Below are 24,270 nucleotides of genomic sequence, written 5' to 3'. Positions count from 1 at the left end.
TATCATTTTAATACTATTAAGGGAACAATCGTAATGAACAAATTATTAGTTATTAATTAAAAAAAAAGTCTGAAATATAAAATTAAAATAGAAATTGTTTTGTTTTCGGTCAGGAAAATCATTCTTTTTCATTAGGCAGCCAGTAATGGTGGGCCGAATATAGAGCGAATTAAAATAAGCAGGCTCTATTTTAATCGACATAATTTCATTTTGTCCGCCACGGGCAAACCTCCCATCTAATAAATAACTTATTTACTCATTATCCAGTCACAAATAAACGCAAAAAGTTTCAATATATTCTGGCAGACGAGCGCTCGGAGACGCCAGCCAAGGGACAAAGACCTTTTCATCCACATCGAAAAACTTATTTTTCTTTTTAAGTCATTCGAGTTCCTTTTGGTTGTCGTTAAACCAGGAATTATGGACGCGTCTCCCCCCCCCCCCTCCGCAGCGCTATCTGTTCCCCCCTGCCACTGAATAAATCGCCATCTTCTCCTTGCCAAAATGAGAGATGCAACCCGAGATGCAAAAAAAAGTCCTTTCTCTTTTGATTTGATATATTCCCCCTTTCGAGCCAAAAACTAAATTCGTCCTCCCCCTTTTCTGCTCGACACGCGTTCTTCTTAGCCTCGAACTACGTAGCGTTGTTTTGTAATTAAGGACTATAAATTATTATGTAGGCTACTGGGTTTCGTTGTGAAACAACGATTATGTTCGCCATAATTTCGACCGAGAGCTCTCTTTCTAAAAGCCAAACACAAACTTGATTGACGCGAAAGTATTTTAGCGCGGATTATAGTCAGATCATACTGTTCTAGACGACAAAGGGCGATTGGACCGAGAATAGCTGACCAATATTTTGCGATTAACAAGGTCGATTTACAAAATCTATTATCAAATGAGAAATGTTTAGGGCGATAATTTTGTCGTTAATAAGCGTTTGACTGACCGAGAAGCTTAACTTAATCTTTACAAGAATGCCTTATTAATCATGCTACGACGTTAAGCGTAAACAATCATAAGCCAGTTTCATACAAGTACTCGCGATTGGCGCTAAATTGGCCGTTTACTTATCTATCGCTATATAGTCTGATTTTGCAAACAACGTAAGGATTATTAAAAGGCTGTTTCGTGTGAAGAGATAATTTTAGATAATTTCTCGCGGTAATTTATATTCACAAAAACTTTTCTCGTTTCGTCGAATGACCCGCGATCATAAACCGTTACGATAATATTCGAGTTCAATAAAATGCGCGATAATTTCACTTTCAATATCCTTACAAAAAAGCAGGATACGCGGATACGCATGACGCTACTTTCGTCGACGAAATGTTCAGAAAGCGCGCGTTTTGAGGCTCATTTTAGAAACAGGCAAAATGTTTGATCAGATATGACAGCGCTTTACGTACTAAGAACGAATGAATCTTGCGCAAGAAAATACAATTATATAATTATCATCGTTTCAACTATTCTGTACGAGTATATTAAAAGGGAATAAAATAATTAATTCCGAGCTTAACGGATTTATACGAATTTGAGTAACTGGAAAATAATGGTAACTGCAACGGTTTAAATTATTTTCCTCAAACTAAAATTAAATAACCGTTAGCAAGAATTAGCAATTGCCCGAGAAAGAAACAAGATGTCACGGACATTTGAGTTCACGCAACCCTCGTGTTATGGCAAAGTATATCTTACACATTAAATTTTAATTTTATAACCACCCTGTATAACGTCTTTATTTAGGACATAAAGGATTTGAAATTTAATTATAATTAACTCGTCTATTCGTAACGGTTTGAGAATGCCCTGGTGGTAGGCCAACGTGTTCTGCTGTTGGCCTACCACCAGGGTATTTGTTTGGAAGGAAAGTAAATGTAAAGGGTGACCGGCAGAAGAAAACCTAGGCCTTTAATGATAAACGTACGTTTTCTCAACCAAAATCTCCCTGTCGATTCATAAATGGGCGCATTCTAAAACACACTGTCCATAATAACTGGAAAACCTGGAAAAATAATCCTTAATGTTCGGAGATACAGGGTACAATTAATGCGCTAAAAACCTTATTTAAAATTAATAAATGAATATATGCAATTGAAAACGGAGGTTAAAATGGGGTCAGTGTTCAAGGCCTAACCAAAATTATAATTTTTAATGAAATGGAGCTTAATTTAAGAAACGTTCTAACCCTATTGGTGGAGAGTTCTATAGAGTACGCGCAAATAACAAAAATCGCCCCCGATCACTGAAATTAATAAGCAGATATCAAAGGCACGCAATTTACTATCGATTGATGAATCATTGACCATTTAAGCCCGACAGTTGAAAAGTTACGTACAATACGGCGGCGGCCGTATTGGACTACACTGTACGCGAAACTAATACCCATAAATCCCCAATTGGGCGAGTTATAAAATTCTTCGTGGTCTGCCTTTAATAAATGATGTCGAAGGTGTGGGTTTTGCCATTTAGAAAAAATAAAAATAAATTGGGGGGAGGATTGAAACAGCATACAGGGAGTTAGTTCACCCAAGAATTATAAGTAACCAGACCCAATACATTTAGAATATATAAAAATGTTTTGCAGGGTGGTAGAGCGTGCCATTAGAAGACAGAATAATCCAATTTCCAAAAGATTAAATTAAAATCACGCCCTAAAACTATCCCGCCAGTTACAGGTGAGCACCATTCTCTAAATAAGACCTTCCGTCAATATTGTTCAATTGGTTTCAGCATAAGTAACATAATAACAATAATTATGTACGTATACCATTCGAATAAGTATACCTATTAGGAAAAATTATCACCGAACTGATTTTCAGAGAAATTACGCAATCTAGGTTTATCTCTCAGCACAGAGCCCCCTAGGGTCTAAATATGCCTAAGGCGCAATAAGCTACTACTAACAAGTTCATTGCAAGTCCAAATCGGAGCTTGACGAAGATTGTCAGAGTCGAAAAAGGTTCGGTCAGAAAATTAGCATAAAAACCATAGGAAGTGGCATACTTATTGTTAATACGTTACTCGTGGTTTCAGTGGTGAGACTAAAAACTAGCGCGTGGGTGCAGTAACACTCACCCTATCCTCGAATGAAGACAATCCCTTCGAAGGCGATACCAGAATAGCACCCAAAACTCGCCACGCGACCTAGATTCTGGAATAATTCTTCCTTGGAATTAAGCCCCGTCCCGAGGGTTAGCGGGCTTCCGCTTCGAGTCGAACAATTCACTTTGAGAAACAGAAAGCTGAACCTAGAGTTAATAAATTCACGTATATTAATAGATGGAAACCTTTTTTTCCTTCTGCTTAATATTTAAAAAAGAAGCATCATTAGAGCGCGCTACTCGACGATCATCTCCCACTCTTCAACAACGCATCCCGCTAACTACTTCATTTAAAAATAACTCTATAACAACGATCGAGAAGTGAAAAAAATTCTAAATAGCGTAAGAAATCACGAGTTTCGCGAAGCTGTAAAAAAATCAAGACAATTTTCAGGTTCTACAACTTTTAAAAATAGTATTTATCTCTATATAGGAGCAATTGGTCATTCGAAAAGCTCCGCTTAAAACTGTTCCCTGAATATTTCCTCTTCTTTCCAGCACGCAGAAATTAAAAGCGCGTTTAAAAAGTATTTTAGCTCCACCGAAACGACCGACGTCGGTGATTTATCACGGATAAATCGTTCATTCCACAAACATTCTAGCTCCAGGATATTAATTTCTAATCGGAATCAACTTATCTATTGCGTTTAAACATTACTTGATTTTATTTTAAATATTATGTTTGAAAACTTGGAACAAATATCATCCGGATCCCCGAAATAAAATTAAATATAATCTTAGAAGACACGTTGTTGGCCAAAATAAAAACACGGAACCGTTGGCGACTTTTGCGTATACGTGTCATGTGTTTTTCGAGCGTGTTTTCGAAAACTCAAAACACCCAACAAATTTACAAAGTATACCGGAAATTTTTAGACTTTTATTAACAAACTACCTATTAAAAAGTATAAAGGACCTTCTGAAATATTGAGCGTCTTGCTCCACCGAAAAAGCTAATTTTAACCGAGCTCGTTAGCAATTTGCAAAGAAAATGAGGTACCCTAACAATCACTAACTATTAAAATTTTTTGAATTTTCACGAAAAGGGTGCGAGATAATTAAATGTTAATAGTTTTGACCCGACGCGAGATAGAGAGATTAGTTGTCAATATTGGCAAGAGCCAATATAAAGTACGTGTCGCTGACGGCGCAAATTCCTGAAACCGAGAAAACGCCTTATGCAAATCAAGTTTTTCTTTAAATTAATATCAATCAGTAGCGGAATAATTAGTCGGTGGGGCAATCTAGATCAGTTCTGGCTCGCGCGTTTCTCAAAACTGACTGTCACAATATAGGTTAGGAGCGCAGATTCCGACGCGTTTCAAAGACAACGCAACGGCTCAAATCGTAAAAAACGTACATATTTCGGTCGGATAATTTATGTTCCGAGTTTCTTCCGAAAGGAAAGTGGATAATTAAATGAGAAGACTCCGCCTCGCCACCCTTTCCAATTTAAAACAGGCGCTTACAATCAAGAGAGGGAAAAACGGAACCTAGATCCGGCCAGTACGGCGGCCACCGCGCGGACAGTCCATTGTTGTAGTTCACCTTTCAATCTGGCCACCGCAATGCCATTTTTGTATTGTCTATAAGGGAAAAAACACAGAAATCTCCACAAAAACTAAAAAAAATACACGTCCAGTTGTAACAATACGGGTTTTGTTAGAAATAAGAAAGATAACAATGAACAATATCCTTCTCGGAACTATAGAAAAATGGAAAAAAAAAAAACAAAACAAACTAGCGCGAAGTAATAACGAATTGCAAGCTTCGAGTGACTAAGGTTGTTTAATACCGCGAGGAAAGACAACGTTTGAAGTCAAATTACTTCGCTGACTTTATAAGCCTCGTCCAGCGCTGTCATTTTTTCCACAAGCAAACGAATCACGTTTAAGAGAAAGTAGTTTAATAAAGAGACGGTGTTGGGCGTTTTTTGATATTAGTCAAAACTGGGATCTAACCACGTTAACGGCACGTTGTTGATTTCGCGGCGAAGCGGGTTTCTGGACTTGTCAGGGAGGGAACCTGGGCGGGGGGTGCAAACAGAGGGGGCGGCAGCGCCAGGGGCGAACCTGGCGGACGAAAGGCGAAACTGAAAACGCCCCGTTGGTATTGCTTTTCTTTCCGCGTTGCCCTCAAAACGTTATTATTACGATAAAAAAGCCGCTTTAATATTTATCGAAGATAATACGAAAAACCTTCCTCGGTCGAGAATCCAAAAATACTTTCACATATAAACGCGTACGGGGATCTACTTTCTGGCAACGGCCTTGCCGGGGTTACCTAGCCCCGAGCTGAAAACCGAAAGGTTCATTGTTTTCTACAGGCGCGCCCCTTTCAACCAAAACTCACCTTTGAGCGAAATTAAACCGAGAAAAGGTATAATGGTTATCAAGGTAATTAATTGGAAATGCGTAGCAATTATATAGCTCTCCGTACTTTAACGGAATTTTAAATTAAAATGTAAAATACGTCGGGGATATCTACAAACAATAGGTCTTCGTAATAATAATAGAGCAAAATGAAGGTAGAAAATTTTATTATTTTATTAGATCTCGCTTATAGCAGTAATAAATTATATTTGATTTTTATATAATATAATATAATATAATATAATATAATATAATATAATATAATATAATATAATATAATATAATATAATATAATATAATATAATATAATATACTATAATATATTATATTTTAATAGTCATGTCTAATATAATATAATATAACATATTATATTTTAATAGTCATGTCTAATAATATTATATTTTAATAGTTATGTCTAATGATATTATATTTTAATAGTCATGTCTAATAATATTATATTTTAATAGTCATGTCTAATAATATTATATTTTAATAGTCATGTCTAATAATATTATATTTTAATAGTCATTTCTAATATTATGTTTTAAAAGTCATGTCTAATAATATTATATTTTAAAAGTAATGTCTGATAATATTATATTTTAATAGTCATTTCTAATAATATTATATTTTAATAGTCATGTCTAATAATATTATATTTTAATAGTCATTTCTAATAATATTATATTTTAATAGTCATGTCTAATAATATTATATTTTAAAAGTCATGTCTAATAATATTATATTTTAAAAGTCATGTCTAATAATATTATATTTTAAAAGTCATGTCTAATGATATTATAATTTAATAGTCATGTCTAATAATATTAAATTTTAATAGTCATGTCTAATAATATTATATTTTAATAGTCATTTCTAATATTATGTTTTAAAAGTCATGTCTAATAATATGATATTTTAAAAGTCATGTCTAATAATATTATATTTTAATAGTTATATCTAATATTATATTTTAATAGTTATATCTAATATTATAATTTAATAGTTATATCTAATATTATATTTTAATAGTTATATCCAATATTATATTTTAATAGTTATATCTAATATTATATTTTAATAGTTATATCTAATATTATATTTTAATAGTTATATCTAATATTATATTTTAATAGTTATATCTAATATTATATTTTAATAGTTATATCTAATATTATATTTTAATAGTTATATCTAATATTATATTTTAATAGTTATATCTAATATTATATTTTATATAAGTTATAAATTTTAAAATATAATATTATTAGATATATCTAATAATACTTTATTTTAACAGCTATATAATACCATATTTTAATAGCTATATAATACTATATTTTAATAGCTATATCTAAAACTATATTTTAATCATAATATTTAATTTATACATAGTTACATGTTCATTATATTTTATCCATAATATTTAATTTATACATAGTTACATGTTCATTATATTTTATCCATAATATTTAATGTATACATAGTTACATGTATATGATATTTTAATAATAATATTTAATTTATACATAGTTACATGTTTATGGTTTATGATATTTTAATAATAATATTTAATTTACATGTATTTATATGATATTTTAATAATAATATTTAATTTACATGTATTTATATGATATTTTAATAATAATATTTAATTTACATGTTTTTATATGATATTTTAATAATAATATTTAATTTACATGTTGTTATATGATATTTTAATAATAATATTTATATAATTTATAATAATAATAATGTATAATATTAGTTGCTATCGTGATATATTGGATCTTTAAATAATCATATAAACTATTTATTATTTATTCCTAATAATTATGCATAAACGTTTCAACTCTTGAAAAAGCATATTCAACGTTATTTAAGGAAATAGTTTTCTAGATACAAATTAACCACTAACAAAATTTGAATATGAAGTGCTAGAGTCAAATATAGGAATGGTATCTTAAATGAATCAGTAGCAATGTGAAACTGATAAGTTCGGGAGGGAAAAAACATCTTTTAAAAGGGATGCCAATTTAAAGTGACCTCCAATACGTAACTCGCGCCACAGGTATAACGCTCCAAATTATTATTAGAATTAATCCTTTTAATGAGACTGTCAAACGTTGCGTTGCGAAACGATTAACGCTTGGCTAGTTAGCGATACCAGAATAAAAACTAAAAATAGCGCAACTGACGAAACCTTTCATTAACTAATAATTAGCTCGATATCGACTATTTGGTCTCTCCAGAATTTGGAATGTTTGTTATTGACGTATTTTATTCGAATTTCGCTTTCTCTCATCCTCAGGTTGACTCGTCCAGCGCTAGAGCTCATCGACCCACTTGGCCCGTCAAGCGTGGACATTTTGAGAAGCCAGCGCGTCAAGGCTTCGGTGCCAAGTGACATCGTCGGCGAGGGCAACCTGGCGAAACCAACTAAGGATTACTCTCGGTTAATTAGCTCTAGAGCGTAAAGTAATCGCCAGAACAAAGAGAAAAGCCGATTTCCAGCTTGTCGATTGCGTCGAATAGCGGGCCAGTGACGTACTTTGTTGCCAAATGAACCTTCGGACTAGAAGGAATCGCGGATACAGTGATATGAAGCCATCTTCAACGCCGCCATGTTGGATGAGGACAACCGTGATCTGGCTGGCCCTCGCACTGTGCGTCACGAGCAGCCAAGGGCGACAAAACGTAAGTTTACGCATTCTTCTTCTTCTTCTTTTCCCCTAATACCACCCCCCCCCCCCTAAAAGTGTGATTTCGTTGTTGGCGTACACTACGTCGCTAATGCCTTTTCGAAATGCTCAGTTTATGGTTGGGAAAGCCGCAACCTACATTTTAGGAATTCATACTTAACTGACTGAATGACTTAAAAAGCGAAAGTGACTAAAAGACTTCCGTATATTTTTTCTTAAAACACCTTTTTAAAAATCAAAATAACGCTTGTTTACGTTTCGAATTGAATGAATAAACACTCAAACCATCCTTGCGAGAAGATAAAGGATCATTTGTTCGTTTCCTCTTATTGACGTATTGTCACTAATGTTATTACGAAATATATCAGTATACCGGTAGTGAACGAACCCGTATCGCGAATTAAAGAGAGCAAAAAGTTTCCATTTATTCAATAAAATAGATTAACTAAACAAACTCCGGACCTTTTAATCTTCAAATTACGCCCAAATCAAAAATAAATCGGCCGAATAATAGAATTACGTTCTTGCGTTGAAAAATTCACACAATTAATTTATTAACGTGTCAAAACAAAATGAAATTCCGCATCAATCGAAGCTTAAATCTGTCGTGGTCCAAATCTATTATACTGCCACCAGCACTTCTTCTAACTACTACTACTCTGATAGGTGGCTTTAACTTAAAATTCCTATTGGTAATATAAAAAAAAATGTCATAAACTAAGCTCGGCGCCAGATGTGGGAACATTTCGAATGTTAGATTCGTCCTGATAAAAGACGACTTTCCTGTCGAAACCGCAACGTGTCCTTTAGAAAAACCAGAAAACGGGGGAAAGTGACTGCGTAGATATTCCGATCGGAAGTACCCGCTTCGAAAATACGCCACTTTTTTCCCGGAAACACATTTGGTATTAGGTATCCCGCTCACAGCGTGACTTCTTTATGGTCGTGCGAGTAAAAGTCACGGAAGATTCCTCCAGCAGGGCGACTTGTAACTTCTTTAACATTCGCTGGTGGCCTTTCCTACACCCGAAATTTGTTTATAACCCTCCGAATTGCGGTGAAAAAGAAGAAAATTTGTGTAAGGGTGTCATACGGGCAGACTTCCTCCTTTTCGCCATAAACTATTCAACTGGGTAAAACGTTGTTGTCAACTAGATAGCTTGCGTACGCGAGGATTGGGTAAGAGCTCGTGAAACTTTCCCAACTTTAAATAAAGTGGTACTTTCATTTTAATAACCGTTTTGCAGTTTAAGTGATTTAAATATTGAAACGTCACTAAAAATTCTGTTGAAAATTAAGAAATTATGTTGAAAATTAAGAAATTATGTTGAAAATTAAGAAATTATGTTGAAAATTAAGAAATTATGTTGAAAATTAAGAAATTATGTTGAAAATTAAGAAATTATGTTGAAAATTAAGAAAAAATGTTGAAAATTAAGAAATAAAGTCTCAATATTTGGTAAAGGCTAATGAACCATTCCCAGAATAAATCCAGTGGTACTTCATTTTAATGTTCTTTTACACATGCGATTTAAAGAATTTAGTTAAAAATAAAGAGGTAAACAGTAGATAGAAATGATAAATATCAAATCAACATCATTTTTAGGATAATAGAACTATTATTCGAACCTTAATTAGCGCGTGTGACGAGAAAATTAGCTAAACGTTTAAAGCCGCGTCTCTATAAAGAATACAATTTAACCCAAATCGCTGTTAATTTATACCTTTAGGACACACATTGGTCTTTAAATATTGTCGAGGTTGGGAGGGTGACTAGTTGAATCCGTGTTGAATTCTTTTGTGGTGAAGACAACAAATCAATATCAGCCTTTAACGAGGAAAAATTCAAAACTTATTGTTTCACACCCTGACAGAGAGGCACCCATTCCACACCATTAACTCTGAGATTGACACTTTCGTTTCGTTAAATAGCCTTTGTTTCCAAAAACAAACCGACAGGGGCGTAGTGTTACAGTTCGATAAGCATCTGCTAAAAGGATCAAGAATAGTTATCAGTTCCTTAATGAGACTATTTCTCGCGCTTAATTAACATGAACTTCATTGTTGCAAATAGACAATGCGGATAGAATTGCCGATACACGCAACCCGGAGATTTGTTGATTTTAAGCCTATACAGAAACGTTGACGGTTTATTTTAGCAACAAAATGATCGCCTAAAATAGATTAATTATATAAAATATTCGATACTAAAGACTTCCTCCGTCTTTGCTCGGCGTTTCCTGCTAATGTCTTATTCGGAAAGTCACGCGCTGTAGTTCATTTCACTTTCGAAACATATCAAGCATGTCGTTCCCAAATGCAACTGTTCAATCTCCCAATGGGAATTTATAGGTTAGAACTCGAGCTTTCGCTTTATTCTTACAAAATTTTTCGTTCCATTCTCAAGCAACGCTATATAGCAAATCGTTCCGAGAAGAAAAGTTGGCAATAAGGGCACTTCATTTCTAAAAACAGGCAAGCTTAGGAATGGATCCTTTAACCTACAACGCTTACGCGATCCGCGTGAACTCCGATTGAGTACATATTTCTAACATTCACATATGCTAAAATTTGGAAATCTAATGGTAACTCATATAAATAAATATACAATACGTTTAAGCACGGAATTGATAGGACTAAAACATTATATACGAATAAGCCTGTTAAAATTTCCAAATCTCCGAAATGCGCGATGAAATATTCCATTTAAACAATGGAGTTGGTAATTGCAGCTATTTGGAAGCGGCCTTGGCCCGGATTCCTCGAAATTCCAATTCCCAAAATCAAATTGAACAATCCAGAGACGTCTCGCGAACCCATCCAACCCAAAATAACAACGGTAGATAATTTGCGGGGAAAAGTAGCAATGATTGTTGGCTTCCGTTTAGTTACGCTTTTGTCCAGGCGGGGTCGATTTAAATCGAGACTAAAAATGAGGTTGTTAGGCAACGGAGCCGCCGCAACCCGGCATAGAAAAGGTAATTACTTCGTCTAATTAGTCGTGAGAAGCTGGTTTGCGGGCGATGCCGTTAAATTCGCTCATCCGAGCAATGTTTACATCGAGGGCTTTAAAGAAAACATTTTTGCTCAATTTCGCTAGCGACGTTTCAAACTGGTTTTCGATACCAACAAAAAAACCAGACAGCGAAAAACTGGTAATAAAAGTTAATTAGTTAAGCTTACGTTTTGCGTCATACGGATCAAAAGTCGATAAATAAAATTCAGTTTCATAAGTTTAACGTAACTTAAGATAAATAATATCGTATTCCTAGAAAAATTTAGTTTTAGATAAATAAGACACTCCGATTTTGAAACCTCTATCTTTAACTTCAGAATGCGTTTAAACCCAAGTTAGAGTAATCATATTTCTTTATTCGTAGTAGGCGATTCACGAAATCCTTCGAAACCAAAATTTGGGCGTTTTAAATAACTCTTTTAAGGAAATATTGTTTCGCAAATCGCGACCGGTGACGAAAGAGCGCTCAAAATTTGTTGATAAATCATTACTTTCAAATTAAGGGTGTCTATATTTCTTCGCGCGTGTTTGTTTGTAATAAGGCGGTTTTTTTAGTGCTAAGAATTATATTTAATCTCGGGGGGGGGGGGCGGGAACGGAGTAAGATGGAATTCCTCAAAACCAGTCAAAGTTGCGTCGAAAGTGGGTCTACGGCGGCTCGTGAAAGTAAAAACCAGTCTCTCCCCTTTAATCATTTTGAATAGAATCTGATGGAAATAGCCAGCGGGCGAGCGTAACCCGTTAGGGGCAGACAACGAGCGAGACCTTACGAGAAACGTGCTTGTTTCCACGGGCATCTTATCAATAACTTAGGCGCGAAACTCTCCGCAGAGTATATACAGAATGCAGCCAGCAGGCAAAATGCAGCCCGTACTTATCACAAACAATTCGGATGAAAAAAATCTTAGAAAAGATAATAAATATGTCGTTAAACGAACCTTGAACGTTATATATTTTTCCAATAGAAGCCGAATTAACCAAACATTTGCTATTCTAAGAATTAAAAGAGTTATTTGGAAATAATTCAATAGAATAAGGGTTGTCTCCTTACGCCTTTACAATTTTTATGATTCTTATTCTTATTACGTAGGGCATTTGTATGTATTAAGCCTAGTTCACATTATACAAGTATTTGGGCCACTTAACTGTATCCAACTAATTGTAAGCAAGAAAATTGTATAGTGTAAACAGACAAATTGTAACAATTGTTCCCACTTTTTCTGTTCAAACTATACAATTTTCTTGCTTACAATTAGTTGGATACAGTTAAGTGGCCCAATTAATTGTACAGTGTGAACTGGGCTTTAGTTTCACGTAGAGCGTGGTCCTCCACCTCTGCCGTTAGGGTTAAATTGATAGGAAATTAAGTGCCTTAGTAATGGCAATCGATAGTGTTTCTTAAAATAAGGTTGATTTCACTGAAAAATATATGTTCAGTTAGACCTTAACAATTCTGGTCAACGTTAATTTTATATTCAATATTAAGCTTAAATGACAAACATTCGTCAAAATACGAATCGACTCTTCTTTATTTCCATATGGTCAAGAGTTATATTCCAACCATGCAAATATAACGGATTTAGATACGTTTAACAACTACATTACTATATTTCGAAAAAAAAAGAACCAGAAATTAAGGCATCTTAAAATGAATGTCAATTTATATTAATTTATAAATTTATGGGCAATAATGGGAATAAATTGTAACTTGCCGACTTAGAAAAAATAAAAATCAACTTATAAGAAATTGTTGTCGTTTGTCAAATCTCAGAACAAACCGTGTACATTTGACCACTACAGTTAAACGATTATCCGCGTATGAGCGCTGATCTTGGTCAACTTTTACGATAATTAAACAATGAACAATTTGTAAAAATATTTACCTTTCAAAAAAACCTTTTAAAATGCGCGGGTCCTACGTTAAAAAGGAGGTTTATTTTGGAACAAATATTTAGTTTTATAAACAACGTTCTCCGAAATAAAAAAACACACGAAATAAAGATAAAAAATGAATAACCAGAACACCGAGAATATAAATAAAGTATCGGGCAATATTGTATTTTCAAAGTGTAATACAAGGTCTTCCAGAAAGTGGGCTATCGAATTAAAAATAGAATAAAAAACCCCTTCGAAATTACACTCTCCCTTCCATACGGGACGCCGTCGTGTCTTGTCCGTGATACCCAAACATTATAATAGGCAAGGCCACGTTTCCGCGTTGGGAAAAGTAACCTACGAGACGCGAGCTTCGCTAAAACATTCAAAAGAACAGATTTGTTATTTTCGAACAAAAAATTTATACAAAAATAAATAATTTTTAAAAAATGAAAGGCACCTATTAAAAAAGGTCAAACAAAAAACCGTACGAGCGGCCAAACTAGTTTCGAACGCGTAAAAGTATTTATATTTAAACGCGTGTCTGCGGAGAATGTATAACGTCCTTGCCCTACACCGAATAAATTTGGGTCTGACAACTAAATATAGTGGGCTCTATTGTGGCGACTACGTTCTTTTCCTCGTATATAGGTCGAGTAAATAAATAAAAAGATATATTCATTTTCTGCCATCGAAAAGCGCCGCGAGATGCACCCGCGACTCTACTTAAATCGAAACAAAAAAATAAAAACACTTCTGACCATATCTGGAAAATAAAGTTTGCGAGAGAATCGTGAGATCGCGCTCGCGTGTTTCCGCGTTTTCAAAAAATAGCATCAAAAATTTCGGGGTTCCGGGATATTTAAAAAATATAACGCGAAACACACTTGGGTCTACCTACGCGCTAGACAAAATCCTGGTAGGGTTTACGCCCGTATAAGACTGCAAGTTTTGGCCTTCGCGATTTTGATAGGTGTGGTTGTTAAGAAACCCGTCCATAGGACAAGACAGAATCGCGTCATTTGAACAGTCACATCAATTAAAATGTTCGTGAAATAATAAAATTTTAAATATGGTTATTGGTACGCAATTATTTACGTGATAAATTGTTACGATATATTATTATTGTAATATTTATAGGGAGTAGAAACTAAACTGAAAAATCGCCAATCACATCTTTCTTTTGTTAAATTCGCTGATCCAACATAAATATGGAAGTTCGTTATCCCTTTAAGTGGTAATTAACACGCTGTATTTTAAAATATAAAATCCCGCGGCTAATTATCTATATGTCTCTATGTAAACTGAAAAGACTAATTTATCTTGCAACACGAATTTTTCAAAGTTATCTCTAAACAACGGTTTTTACTTTGAGAGCAAGATGCTAAAAAAAAAAATTACAAGTTAATCTCGAATAGAACTCCTAGAAAAAATCTTCGAATTTGTTTAACTCACAAATTTCGGATAAATATAAAGTAAAGAAAAAATGGGTTTTAAACAGAATAATTGCTACGCGCAGCGAAAATTCGTTGGGGCGTAACACTTTCCAACAAAACTCTTATAATCTCCAAGAATGGCACGCACGAAAAGCTAAAACTAACAAAGAACGAAAAAAAACTATTCCACGCGTTTTTTCTTTGCCGAAGATATATTCAAATCGAGTATTATTAGAAGGGATAATTTATTTTCTTCGATAGCTCAGTGAAAGTCAGGGAAAAGGCTTACAACTCGGAGATAATACTTTGAAATACGGGCGGCTACTAATGTACTTCTGATCGATTGATTAAGATCGAATCGGTGAAAAGAAACGACCACGAAGTGGGTCAGAAACTTCAAAAAGTAACCACCTCGAAAAAGAGGTAAATAAAATTAGGTTTTGCCACAGTTGCTCTTAAAAAGTGCAAGTTTGCTTTTCTCTTTCCCAAGTTCACCGACCCAAATTGTAAATAACCGCTGGAATTGCGAGTTAACGCGGCGAGGGAAGACTGAGAACGGACAATAGACGGCGCTTCACTTACTTTCACATTCGCGCTAGATCAGATGGTCGGTGAAATAAGTCAAATGAACACTTTCCACTACCGAGAAATGTTAAAAAGCTTAGGAACAGTCCAGTGTACACATATTACGTATAGTTTATTTATAACTACGCGTAGAAGTATTAGCTTATTTTAAAGTTTCGTCGGAATGATGATTCGGTAATTCGAATGGATGAAAAGCAAAGTTCAAATTCTAAATATTTAGCGGAGTTTGCTTAGCTGTTTCGATTTTAAATGGTAATTACTAGAACTATTAATACATCAAAATGGTAAAAGAAGCTCGTTGAAAAAAATTCAAATATATAAGGCGTGAAGAAAATATGACCAAAATTATAAATATTAAAATCTTTAAGGTTCGTGATTACAAGATAAAAATTATGTCATAAACCCGGGTTTAGAATGCTAGAATTAGCCAGAGTCTTTGTCCAACAAAGATTAAGCAAAATATAGGAAACTAGATGTTAATCCGTTTGAATTCGGCAATCTAGTCGCAATAAATACACGAGGAAAGTAAAGATACTGAAAAAAGTTATCTGATCAAACAAATTGATTAAATTATGTCACCTTCAAAAATTAGCCCGTAAATTTGTTCTCGTGTGAACTTTGGGCGTAAGTTCCTCCAACATTACCCGGTTAACTTCCTCTAGAAACATTTCCACAGTTATTTTTAAATAACATTTAATCAAAAAACGGACGAAAGCGTAAGGATTTTTGAAAGCCGCGAAAGTGTCTCTTAGAGGACACCGATAAAGAAAAAAGGGAAAAAGGCGCCCGTAATCGACCAAGTCCGCGTCACGAGACCATAAGCAGAAGCAAACTAGAATTCTAATGACATTGGTGCCACGAGCTAAGATAGAAATAAACCCTCGGCACGGTGCAAAGTTTTCCTTTTCCAGGGGATGGTCATTTTGTTCATTTCGAGAATGTTGACTATTTTTTCCGCGTGAGGCTAAGGTTTTTGCGTAACCGAAAAATCTGGAAAGGGTGCTCCGAAATGTTTTCCCGCGAGCGGAGGAGTGACGACGATTCGTGATAATGGAGTTTTCGTGATCGTCGATTTAAGCCAGGAAAATAGAAAGAGAAAATTAAATTCCCTTTTATCTCCAAACGACGAAACAAAGTAAGCCTTTCTGGTTTTAAAAGGCCAACATTGTCCTTCAAATTGTAAGGCGCGCTGACCCACAAAACTCGTCGAAAGGTGTAAAGTCACCGTGTCATAGATGGAATAATTAATTAGCAGCCTCAAACGGGACTTCTGCCACCTTCAGTCGATCTGGGTTAGAAAGGCTCGATTCCCAATTTCGGCGAGACGAGCTTTTAAGGGTTGGCAATTGACGTTTATAATGAAGAGCGCTTCTGAATTATTATAACGGCGGAAAAAAGCAATGATCGTAATTATTTGACCTTGATAAGATTTGTTGAACTCACGGAGGTCACTCATCGGTGAAGACGTCAAATGCTTCTTCCGTCGGGGAAGCCACCATAGATCTCGCATTCAAACCACTCCTATCAAACATTTCTGAAAATAATAGCTATCTTAAAAGTATGCTGTTTAAAAACCGTCTCGAAATGTTAAACTGCCCTATGCTGTTTAAAAAAAGTCTTGAAATGCTAAATTGTGCTAAATTATCCAAAAGGCTATATAATATAGCATAGAAAAACGGATTTTCACCGATAAATGCTATAGCAATGTAGAGAAAACTCAAGTTTTGACCGTTAAATGGTTGTGCATAGTTTAGATAACTTGGCTTTTGAACGTTTTGAAGGCTATTTTAGCCACGCAGTGCTGCGATAGACTAGCTGTGAAGCGAAAATTAATAACGGCAGCTCCTACTGCGGGTTTAATTTGTGACCTTAACTACAACGGCTAAAATTTTGCAATTACATAAAAGTCACCAATATTTTTAAATTAGAGCTTTTACAATTTCAGACTCGATAAGGAGCAAAATCGAAAAAAAACCATTTAAGTACTTCTGAATTTTACGTTTATAGCCCGAGACGTCTGATGGTTTTAGCAGCGCTTAAACTCAGGAAACTTTCAAATTTCCTTTTCGATTTGCCAAAAATTTCTTTTATTTAATGCTAATTGTGAAGGAGAAAATTGCTTGTTTTTGAAATGGAATTTCGAAGGAAATTCAAATTATTTTTCCCCAGTTTTGAATATTTTTTGATGTCGTATTTTGATAAATATAAATTAAAAATCATCCATTTCATTGACTATTTCATACTGAAGTAAGGTTCTTGATATATTTAGAAAATTAAGTCCTTTTTACTCATTTCTGAATAATTCAGTTGAAAAGGGAGATAGGTTTAGCACCGAATAGAATCTGCAAGGTCACTTAACCTTCGAACCCCCTAGACACCCTGTTGGAGGCTTCATGGACACCGAGTGTCGACTAGTTGAATGAGGTTAACGAGAGGAGGGCACCAAATGTCTTTCGAGCCTCCAGACTAGGAAGGCTTTTGAAAAAAAAATTATGAACGGGCTTTTGCGTAACGAAGCGTATTGAGAAGAAATTTCCATAATTACGAGGGCGGGAGCGAATTAATTTCAGACATTACACGAAAGAAAAAAATAATATATATTAAATTAAGGCGCAGTTTAAAGTGGAAAATAATGTACTCGTTCTAATTGAAAGATCCCAATTGAAATTCGGTACTGCCGGGGATTGGCACTTGGTTCGCCTCGCAGTCACTCAAGCGTCCAAATCTACGTATTTGCGTCCGCGCAAAGGCTTCGTGGTCGCTGATTTCAATTTTGTTTCCGACACTTTTTGCATCGATTCAAAAACTTTTTGTCGCAATTTCAGGATTATTTTAGTTTGCAAAAAAAACCTTGAGGAAAGCATGGCCCTATTGTTAGGGCTATCCCAAAAAAAATCGCAAAATTCAACCAACCATGGACATCGCATGATATACCGTGTTCACCGTGCTCGTTATTAAAATATATTTTGACTAACAGGCGAATATAAAAAAAATGGAAATTAGAGATCCTAAAAAAGAACTTTTTTACCCAGTTTGTCTTATTACCGCGTCTTGCAAAACGATTTACGAACAAAATTATCCGTCCCGAAACGCGACGGATTTTAGCTTTGATTACGTACGTCGAGTACGTGAAATGGTGTCCACGGTTGGTCATCGGGTAGATTTAACGCGTGACAAACGATGTCAACGTACCTTTATATAAATTACCGTCAGTTTCGTTAACTAGAGACGCTGAAAAACTTAATGGCAGAAAGACCCAGTAGAAGGCTGTTCCGCCTTTAGGCCCAAGGGCAAAGACCCGCCTTAAACCCAAGGGCAAAGACGCTAGATAATAAACCTTTTTATTTTTGTTTTTATTGTCGTAATAATCGAAAGGCTTAGCAACTAAAATCATGCAAATTCATGAAAATTTTAGATTTCTAACAAAGTGAATCCGAAAGTCAAGGGGAACGAAATTTTAACCCACTATAAGGTCTTGTTTAGATTAACTTCCCCTATACGTCATAAAGTCGTCTTCTCTTAAACATGGAAGAGTTGGAGAGAAGACGACGTTGTGATGTAGGGGAGTCTTAATAAGATAGAGGGAACGAAATATTCACCTACCCTCTTTCGGAATTGATCTAAACAGGGCTTAAATTAGGTTTCAAGTAGGATAGCTTGTTTTACATAAACTTTGGTTGTAAGCGAATGGCTTGCCTTACACGAACCTTGGTTGTAAGTAGAATGGCTTGCCTTACGTGAACCTTGGTTGTAAGCAGAATGGCTTGCCTTACGTGAACCTTGGTTGTAAGCAGAATGGCTTGCCTTACGTGAACCTTGGTTGTAAGCAGAATGGCTTGCCTTACGTGAACCTTGGTTGTAAGCGAATGATTGGCCTTACGAAATCCTAGGCTGTAAACAGAATGGTTTGCCTTATGTAATCCTATAGGTTGTAAGCTGAAGGGTTTGTTTAACGTAAACCTTGGGTGTAAGAGAATGGCTTGCCTTAAGTAAACCTAGGTTGTAAGCTGATTGGCTTGCTTTACGTAAAATCTTACAGCCACGTACAGTCAAAGTTCAAACTACTAAATAAATTAATTTATTTAATAATCTTTCTTAAAAAACACGATAGTCACCTCAAATTTTGCTACCCGAGCCAACCAAGTCACGAATAGTCGCGACTCTTAGTTAGTTTGTGCCCATTCGTGGCCCATCGAGGTACACGCTAAATATTTCCGCTACTGTTTAAATAAAACGTGGAGAAGCAGAAGCTATTGCTGAATATTTTGGTTTTATAATTTTTTCATTTCGGCTTCGAAATAAATAGGTCTAGTTAATTGAATCTCGTTTCGAAAAACATCCGGTTTTCGCGACCAAGACCAAAATCATCGAAAAGGAAATCGAAGCGGTTTGCAGCGGTTTTTATAAGAGGAAAATAGCGCTAATTGTATTAAAGTTTAAGTGTGGCAGCGGGAGATGGATCTATTCGCCCAGCTGATAGAGAGAAAAACTAATCATATTAACTGTAAGAGGAAGTAATCCTGGATTTATCAAAACCAGTTACACACTGCGGCGCGTGTCTAACCAATAAGACCAGGCTAATATCGAAAGGTTTTTACATTGTTTCGGTCAATTCATTTCGCGTTTTTTTCTTTATTTCCAAAATAATAGACACTGGCACGTTTTTTTTTGTTAATGTTCGACGAATTACCCAATTTCGTTCACGATTCGGCTAGCGATAATTTACCCCGGGCTTATTATTAAGAGGAGAAAGTTGAAATATACTTCCGACCGTCTTGACCCACATCGAAGATTCGTGTTTAGAAATTATTCGTCGGAATTCGTGTAGAAAGTAGGCCTTTGATTTTTTTACTAGCAATATTTAGACAGCGAAGAATGTATATTGAATATGTCCTTGGAAGAAATCGAACGAGTACGTAGGTTTATAAATTTTCACACCTACGTCGGAAAGTACCTGTTTCTAGGATCATTCTTTACGTTGTCGTAAGATTATAATGTAGGTTTCATAAGTATGTCTCTTTAGATGAAACTTGGACAAATAAACTACTGGAGCCGGAATCTAGATAGGGCGCTTGTTTTTAATATGAATTAATAAAAATAATTATCGGCTAAGAAACCACACATGCCCAAGTCAACTAGTTAATTGTGAAGACAATTTCCGGTGGCCTGGTGAAATTGCGTAGGCGGGTGGTGGCAAGCCCTTCATGCCACGTGAACAAACAACTCCCTACACTTACTATTACCGCTAATCGCAGAAAGGTTTTGTGGAAAGGAGAAACTGAAGAGCTCGGGGGAAAATCCATCTAACCAACAGGGAGATAACTAAAGTCGCGTTCACACTAGACGTTTTGAAACGGTTTCGAAAGATCAAATTGTAAAATTTTGGTGTCGAATATATTTATAGTATGTCTATTAATACAGTTGACACCGAAAAGTTTCAATTTTTTTTTTCCGAAACTGTTTCAAAAAGTTTCCAAAGTGTCTAGCGTGAACGCGGCTTTACAAACTCAACGCGGAAGGAGTGGTTTAAAGCAGCGCCACTTGTAACGCCACGGTGTCCGATACCGTAAAGATATCCACCCAAATATTAAATGAAATAAGCGAACAACGTTAGTCCTAAAATATTTAGTTGGTCATCTAACGGTTTTAAACACGCGCTTTGTATTTGAGTGGAAAAGTTGCAGGAGTGCAATCGGGCGATGCTTTTTGCTTATGATTCTTGTAGTTTCTTTGTCCAGGGCTGAAGTAGTATACTTAATGAACGTAAATTATGATATTATGAAGTTGATATTAATTTTTAATTACCCTTGAGTCATTTTTTGCTTGAAATGTCGCATTCAGAAATCCGTCCGTTGTACTTCTAAAATGACTGATTTATCGCGTAATGATAATAAAGGACTTTATTGATATAAAATCAATTTGAAACTCTCTATAAAATAACGCGCAGACACACTTTGAGGTTACTTGATTTACGTATTGCGGCCTTTGAAAAATATCCTTTAAAAAACAATTCATTATAATACCGTTTTGATAAAATAACCGGTATTTTAGCGTAAAGGTGATAAAACTGCGAGTCGGGTCGTTATTTTAAAAGTGGTTATTCGAAAAGAACGAGTCCGTTCAGAGTTTGAATAAATGGAAACCTGTACCGTTATTCATCGCCACGATAAAGAGACGAAATTCGACAAAATTTACTGATAAACAAGATGGATAAACCTATGTTACCTTACGCTTCTCCTACTCTTATCAATTACCAAATAATTTCACTTGATTGGTTACCAGATTTGTCTGGCTAACCCTGGAAGACAACTTTAATCCATACTCAAGTCAAAGCGAGTAAACTAACACGGAGAGTACCCGAAGTGTTTATTGCCATAATTTGGTTTAAAGTCGGGCGTAATGTAAACCTATATGAGATATGAAATTTCCCAAAAGGAGACGTTGCACTACCCATTCACTACCCATTCGATTTGCTATGGCAACCGAAAATGTTTTTGCCACTTAAAACAAAAATAAGATTTTTTCCTTATTTTACCCAAAAAGTGTTACAATTTTACCACAAAAATGTTCCAATTTACCCCAACTTGATGAAATTTACCTAAATGTGGTCCAAAGTATCAATTTCGTGATTTTCAAATTAAACCGAGAAAATTCCATGCTTTTTTAAATGGAGATTTTTGTTTAAGTGGTCAAAACATTTTCGGTTGCCATGGCAAATCGAACGGGTAGTGCAACGTCTTTGAACAAAATCGGCAATAAACACCTCGGACGAAAAACGCGGTAAGAACGGCTTAAGAGAGCAAATATTAAACTAGGGTCATTAATTTTCGTAACAAATACCGGTTTAGTAACAAAATAAACTTCAAACTTACTAAAATCTCTTCTATTTGTCTGTTTATTATAAATTTAAAACCCTTTATAAAATTTACAAATTCAAAAAATTCAAAATCTGGTCCGTTTTGGGTTTATTTTTTTTTAAAAACCAAACTTATCAAACGTTCCTACGCCACTAAATCGGTGTTACTAAAGCGCCTTTACTAACACCGGGACGAATATAATACTTTCGTTCCCACGAAAATGCGGAGCGGGCTAAAAGTAACTCGTACCTACACGAAAAGTGATATTTGAATTCGTATAAAACGACGGTGAGCGGCGCTAGGTGCATAGCGGACTGGTACTTGTACAGTTAGTTACTGGTCGACCTTCGATTTAAAAGAGCTTTTCAAAGGCCCAAATTAATACGTATTCTTTTTCACGAATTTTCCCCCATTAAATTCTTTTGTATTTGACCTCAAAATTGGTGGAGAGCTAACGATGTTTATTTTGTACTATTTGCAGATACACGAGAGCATGAGTTCCGAAGACCTTATGAGGGTGTTCCACGTGAAAACCCACCAAGAAGGTACGACTTACTGATTGCTCAATTTATATAAGCATATTCGCCTACGATAAAAATAAATAACGGGAACGAATATTTAAAATGAAATTTCAATACGAGCGAATACGAACTGAAAAATATTTAGAAGAAAGTCCAGGAAATTTTCTAACGCTGTATTTTAAGCAGAGTTCTTGCTAGTAGGAAATGAACTAAAATTGCCCCCATATAAACACCAGTTTTTTATATAAATAGCCAGTCCTCCCACAGATATTTTCGTCCGTAGAGCAAGTCTCTTAATCGGTTTGGTATCAATAATCGAATTGAATTTGATCGAAAGCTGGTGCGAAAGATCGAATCGAGAAATAATCGAAAAAAATTCGGAGTGCAATTGATCGAATGGAATTTGATCGAAACTAATATTGTAAGGAAAACTATGGAAAATAATAAACTGGGAGGAAAAATTGATAAATAATGGCGCCTAATCTTAAAAAAAAACAAATACTGTCTAATGGAAATTTAGAGCTAGGAAACTGAAATTAAAAGCTGGGAAACCGAAAAATAACCTAACCTATCCCATATTTGCATCGACTGCGACGTCTAGCTGTTACATCATCAAACATCAATTATTAAACACATTTCAATTTATTTATTTATTTATTAACTTATCTTCCTCTAACGAGATTCTCTCATCTACCAAGCCACGGTGGTTCGAGAGATACTTAAAATTTTTATTTAATCGTTCACTTTTTTAATAAACAAAATGGTTACTCCATTTTACTTTCGATCAAATGAATATTCGATCTAATTAAAAAATGTTTCCTACTACAAAATTGCTACTTAAATATCGACCAAAACAGTATTTAAATACCATTCGATCAAATGAACGTTAGATCCATTCTACAAAAATTAAAAGTCTGATCGAAAATTGTGCCGATCATTTCATTTTCGATAAATTCGGGGTATTTTCTACCAATTCACCTTACGGTCTTCCAGAATGCTCCTCACCAGTTGCGAATATAACCCAACCGGGTCCTACATATGGTCCTTCAGTAACCAACGTGTTTAACCCCCCTGAACCCTGATATTGCCGATTTTTAAAATTTAATTGAAAGGTACCATTGGTTTTTTAGAATATTCAACGTCACGTTCGAAAAGTAGAATTCTATATTACTACACGACCAACAGCGATACATTTTATGTCAAACTAGGAAATTTTAAGAAAAGCGTGATAAATGATTTTGAATGATACTTGGGAGGATTTTATATGATACCTAAAGGGGGGATTTTACCATTTTTATCCGATCCGAAACAGTTTATTCAAGGTAACTTTCTCGAGAATCGAAGAGAGCTAAAACAAATCGAAAACGTGAGGACTTTAATCTCGGTTAATCAACAAATGAGCGTTTCACATCCTCGAGTTAAAAGCGTAAACACGAGAAACGATCGTAGTATGGCTGGAAGGTGAAAAAATTGATTTCCCATTAGGGACGATATTTTTAGAACGGGCCGCGACAAACCCAAAACGAGAGAAAGGATTGAAAGTCTTCCTCCATCGCGGCTGACGACGAAATTTGACCGTTATGAAGCTATACTGGGACGCCCGATTATGGAAATTATCCGAAATTGCTTGTCACTAGTCTTCAAGCTCGAATTAACATGGCTTAGTATAGTCTCCGAAAAATCCGAGTTTTCCTCAAGCTCCCAACGCGACACGCTAGCGCCATTGGCATCTGAGGATAAAACAAGACTGTACCAATCTAGTACGATTTTCGAAGCGATAGTCGTAACAGATGTATGGGTTA

General features: G+C 35.2%; 1 protein-coding gene across 2 annotated transcripts in view; it reads left to right on the top strand.

Annotated features, from left to right (window-relative positions):
- sona (sol narae metalloprotease) overlaps nt 1-24,270 on the top strand; it is a 67,026-nt gene that overhangs the window by 37,149 nt on the left and 5,607 nt on the right. For both annotated transcript variants that reach the window (XM_090172788.1, XM_090172789.1), the window contains exons 2-3: nt 7,788-8,173; nt 22,429-22,492. In XM_090172788.1, the coding sequence (XP_090028914.1) occupies nt 8,039-8,173; nt 22,429-22,492 (199 nt within the window). In that variant the 5' untranslated portion in view covers nt 7,788-8,038. The remainder of the gene's footprint in view (nt 1-7,787; nt 8,174-22,428; nt 22,493-24,270) is intronic.

The sequence above is a fragment of the Leiobunum rupestre genome, chromosome 4 (assembly GCF_980474605.1).
Source record: "Leiobunum rupestre chromosome 4, qqLeiRupe1.1.hap1, whole genome shotgun sequence".
NCBI lineage: Eukaryota > Metazoa > Arthropoda > Arachnida > Opiliones > Sclerosomatidae > Leiobunum > Leiobunum rupestre.
This window is presented reverse-complemented; position numbering and strand designations above follow the sequence as displayed.